Below are 5000 nucleotides of genomic sequence, written 5' to 3' on the forward strand. Positions count from 1 at the left end.
TATTTACATACTTTAACATTTGTAACCTTCTATTGACCTTCTTTTACTTTCCATTTCCCTTCTATTTACCTTTTTTTACCTTCTGTTTACCTTGTATTTCCTTATTTGACCTTATATTTACTTACTTTAACATTGTTACCTTCTATTTACCATCTTTTGCCTTCCATTTATAGTATATTTACCCTTTTACCTTCTATTTACCTTTTATTCACCTTCTATTGACCTTCTTTTACCTGCACTTACCTTATTTTAACTTTTTTACCTTTCACTTATCTTATTTGACCTTTTATTTACCTACTTTAACATGTTTTACCTTATATTGACCTTCTTTTACCTTTCATTTACCTTTTATCTACCTTATATTTACCTCTCACGTACCTTATTTTACCCTTTTTACCTTTTATTTGCCTTTGTTACCTCCTATTTACCTTATTTTTCTCTCATTTACCTTTTACTCACCTACTCACCTTCTTGTACCTTTTTGTACATTCTATTTACCTTCTTTTACCTTTTATGTACATACTTTAACATTTTTAACCTTATATTTACCTGCTTTTACTTTCCAATTCCCTTCTATTTACCTTTTTTACCTTCTGTTTACCTTGTATTTCCTTATTTGACCTTGTATTTATTTACTTACTTTAACATTGTTACCTTCTTTTTACAATCTTTTACCTTACATTTATGTCGTATTTTTACCCTTTTACCTTCCATTTACTTTTTATTCACCTTCTATTGACCTTCTTTTACCTGCACTTACCTTATTGTAACTTGTTTACCTATCACTTATCTTATTTGACCTTCTATTTACCTACTTTAACATGTTTTACCTTATATTTACCTTCTTTTACCTTTCATTTACCTTTTATCTACCTTATATTTACCTCTCACGGACCTTATTTTACCCTTTTGACCTTATATTAACCTTTGTTACCTCTGATTTACCTTCATATACTCCCATTTACCTTTTTATTCACTTTTGTGTACCTTTGTGTACATTCTATTTACCTTTTATTTACATACTTTAACATTTTTAACCTTCTATTTACCTGCTTTTACTTTCCATTTCCCTTCTATTTACCTTTTTTAACCTTCTGTTTACCTTTTATTTCCTTATTTGACCTTGTATTTACTTACTTTGACATTGTTACCTTCTATTTACCATATTTTACCTTCCATTTATATTTTATTTACCATTTTACCTTCTATTTACCTTTCATTCTCCTTCTATTGACCTTATTTTACCTGCATTTACCTTATTTTACCTTTTATTGACCTACTTTAACATGTATACCTTATATTTACCTTCTTTTACCTTTCATTCACCTTTTATTTACCTCTCATGTACCTTATTTTACCCTTTTGACCTTCTATGTACCTTTTTATTTATCTTCTTTTTACTTTGTTCTACCTTATTTCACCTTCTATTCACCTTTTACTTTATTTTACCTTCTATTTACATTCATGAAACAATGAATGTAAGCAACAAAACACAAATGGAAGTGTGTTTTGAATGGAATAATGGATGAATGGTTGCAGCCTCAATAATAGTTTGTGTTACAACGTATTTTATTAGTATTATTTTAATGGCCCTCATTTAATGGTGCAGGTGTTCCTAGTGTTGTAGCTCATGTGTGTCTCATAAACATAATTCCTAATCAAACTATTACAAATATTTGAATTGCTGTCCATCTTGTCCTGCAGTAAAGTTCCGTCATTCGTCAGAATGTTAGCGCCCGCCTCAGCCCTCAACATCCACGAGAAAGCCTGGAATGCGTACCCGTACTGTCGCACAGGTAACACACACACACACACACACGCACGCACACACACACACACACACACACACACACACACACACACACACACAAACGCACACACTAGCATAGTGCACACATGGCAGTACATTTTGGATGCATACTCTCTAAAGATGTATAATGTAATAATATGATGTATAATAATTATAGTAATAATAATAATGATAAAGGATTTTAAATACGGCAGCCATATTGGGTCTGCTTGCTGTCTGCTTCTGTTGCACCTTGATGGACGTATGAATTATTTACTGCATGTCCAGCCACTGGAGGTGGAGGTGGTGGTGGTGGGGGGTGGTCACCTGATCCTCCCTTTCAAGCTGAGATCTCTCTCTCACACACACACACACACACACATACACACACACATGCACGCACACACAAAAAGAGTTGTATCCCTTACAATTTTTCTCATCCATGCTTTTCTTTATTTTTCTATGTCTGCTTTACCCCTCTGCTTTCTTTCCCATGGAAACAAAAGTTATTACTGTAAGTATTATTGTTATTCCTGTAAGCATTATAATTATTACTGTAAAACATATTATTAGTACTATAAGAGTTAGTATTATTACTGTAAACATTATATTTATTACAGTAAGTACTTCATATTACTATTATTATTATTATTACTGTAAGTATTATTACTATTGTAAGTATTAATATTATTACTTTAAGTAATATTATTATTATTATTACTGTAAGTATTATGATGATTATTATTATTATTACAATAAGCATTATTACTATTATAATATACTATATTATATTTCTCTCCGAGCTGCCACCTTATCATGGTAGAGGAGTTTGTGTATCCCAAAGATCCTAGGAACTATGTTGTCCGGGGGCTTCTATACCCCCTGTTGCGTGGCAGCAGCTCTATGGAAAGTCAAAACCAAGGACCCAGATTTCCCTCACCCGGACGCGGGGCACCGGGGCCCCCCTCTGGAGCCAGGCCCGGAGGTGGGGTTCGATGGTTAGCGTCTGGTGGCCGGGCCTGTCCCTATGGGGCCCGGCCAGGCACAGACCGAAGAGGTAACGTGGGTTCCCCTTCCAATGGGCTCACCACTCATAGGTGGGGGCATAGAAGTCTGGTGCTCTGTGAGCTGGGCGGAAGTCGAAAGCACAGCCCTTGGCGGTCCGATCCTCAGCTACAGGAGCTAGTTCTTGGGATGTGGAATGTCACCTCGCTGGGGGGGAGGGAGCCTGGGCTGGAGCGCAAGGTGGAGAAGTTCCGGCTAGATCGAGTCGGACTCACTTTGACACACAGCAAGGGCTCTGGAACCAGTCCTCTTGAGAGGGACTGGACGCAGTGATAGGCGACGGGCTGGGGTGGCAATATTTATTCCCCCGGCTCAGAGCCTGTACGTTAGAGTTCAACCCGGTGGACAAGAGGGTAGCTTACCTCTGCCTTTGGGTGGGGGGATGGGCCCTGACTGTTGTTTGTGCTTACACACCATCTGACATCTGCTGGGTGACTTCAACGCTCACATTGTCATTGACAGTGAGACCTAGAGAGGCGTTATTGGGTGGAACAGCCGCCCGGATCTGAACCCATGTTTTGTTATTGAACTTTTGTGCTCGTCACAGATTGTCTAGATTAAACACCATGTACAAACATGTCCATATGTGCACTTGACACCAGGACACCCTAGGCCGCAGTTCAATGATCGACTTTGTAGTTGTGTCATCGAATGTGCGGTCTCATGTTTTGGACACTCAGGTGAAGAGAGGGGTGGAGCTTTCTGCCGATCACCACCTTGTGGTGAGTTGGCTCCAATGGTGGGAAAGTATGCCGGTCAGACCTGGCAGGCCCAAAAGAATTGTGAGGGTCTGCTGGGAACATCTAGCAAAGTCTCCCGACAGTTTCAATTCCCACCTCCGGAACACCTTTGAACATGTCACAAAGGAGGCCCTGGACATTGAGTCCGAGTGAAACTGTGGCCGCAAGGTGGTTGGTGCCTGTCGTGGCGGTAATCCCAGAACCCGCTGGTGGACACCAAGGGTTAGGGATGCCGTCAAGCTGAAGAAGGTGTCATATCAGGTCCTTTTGGCTCATGGGACCACGGAGGCAGAGGACAGGTACCAATTTGGCGGTTGCAGAGGCCACAACTCGGACATGGGAGGAGTTTGGCGAAGCCATTGAAAACGACTTTCTGACGGCTTCGAAGCGATTATAGACCACCATCCGCCGCCTCAAGAGGGGGAAGCAGTGCACTGTCAACACCGTGTATGGTGAGGATTGTGTGCTGCTGACCTCGACTCAGGACGTTGTGGATCGGTGGAGGGAATACTTCGAAGACCTCCTCAATCCCACCTACACATCTTTTTATGAGGAAGCAGTGTCTGGAGAATCTATGGTGGGCTCTCCTATTTCTAGGGCTCAGGTTAAAAAGGTCGTTGGTGGCAGGGCCCCGGGGGTGGATGAGTTCAGGCAAGAGTTCCTAAAGGCTCTGGATGCTGCGGGGCTGTCTTGGTTGACAAGACTGCAGCATTGTGCGGACATTGAGGGGGGTGCCTCTGGATTGGCGGACTGGGGTGATGGTTCCTCTCTTTAAGAAAAGGAACCGCAATGTGTTTTCCAACTATTGTGGGATCACACTCCTCGGCCTTACTGGTAAGGTCTATTCAGGTGTACTGGAGAGGAGTCGAACCTTGGACTGAAGAGGAGCAGTGTGCTTTTCGTCATGATCGTTTAACTGTGGACTGGCTCAACACTCTCGGAAATTTCCTTAAGGGTGCATGTGCTTTGTGGACTTGGAGAAGGCCTTCGACCGTGTCCCTTGGGAATTCTTGTGGGGAGTGCTCAGAGATTATGGGGTAACGGACCATCTCATTGTGGCGGCCTGCTCCCTGTATGATCAGTGTCAGAGCTTGGTCTGCATTGCCGGCAGTAAGTCGGATCTGTTTCGAGTGAGGGTTGAACTCCGCCTGGGCTGCCCTTTGTCACTAATTCTGTTCATAACTTTTAAGGACAGAACTTTTATGCGCACTCAGAGCGTTGAGGGGATCCGGTTCGGGGGCTGTAGGATTGGGTCTCTGCTTGTTGCAGATGATGTGGTCCTGAGTGCTTCATCTGGCCAGGATCTTCAGCTCTCTCTGGATCGGTTCGCAGCCGAGTGTGAAGCGACTGGAATGAGAATCAGCACCTCCAAATCAGAGTCCAGGGTTTTCGCCCGTAAAAGGGTG

General features: G+C 42.2%; 1 protein-coding gene across 1 annotated transcript in view; it reads left to right on the forward strand.

Moving 5' to 3' along the window:
* The window catches only part of LOC133664992 (phosphatidylinositol transfer protein alpha isoform), a 43667-nt gene that overhangs the window by 24417 nt on the left and 14250 nt on the right, over window positions 1-5000 (forward strand). Inside the window, exons 5-6 of the mRNA XM_062070110.1 lie at window positions 1705-1796; window positions 2296-2303. Coding sequence (XP_061926094.1) covers window positions 1705-1796; window positions 2296-2303 — 100 coding nt within the window. The remainder of the gene's footprint in view (window positions 1-1704; window positions 1797-2295; window positions 2304-5000) is intronic.

The sequence above is a fragment of the Entelurus aequoreus genome, linkage group LG14, assembly GCF_033978785.1.
Source record: "Entelurus aequoreus isolate RoL-2023_Sb linkage group LG14, RoL_Eaeq_v1.1, whole genome shotgun sequence".
In the NCBI taxonomy this organism is placed as follows: domain Eukaryota; kingdom Metazoa; phylum Chordata; class Actinopteri; order Syngnathiformes; family Syngnathidae; genus Entelurus; species Entelurus aequoreus.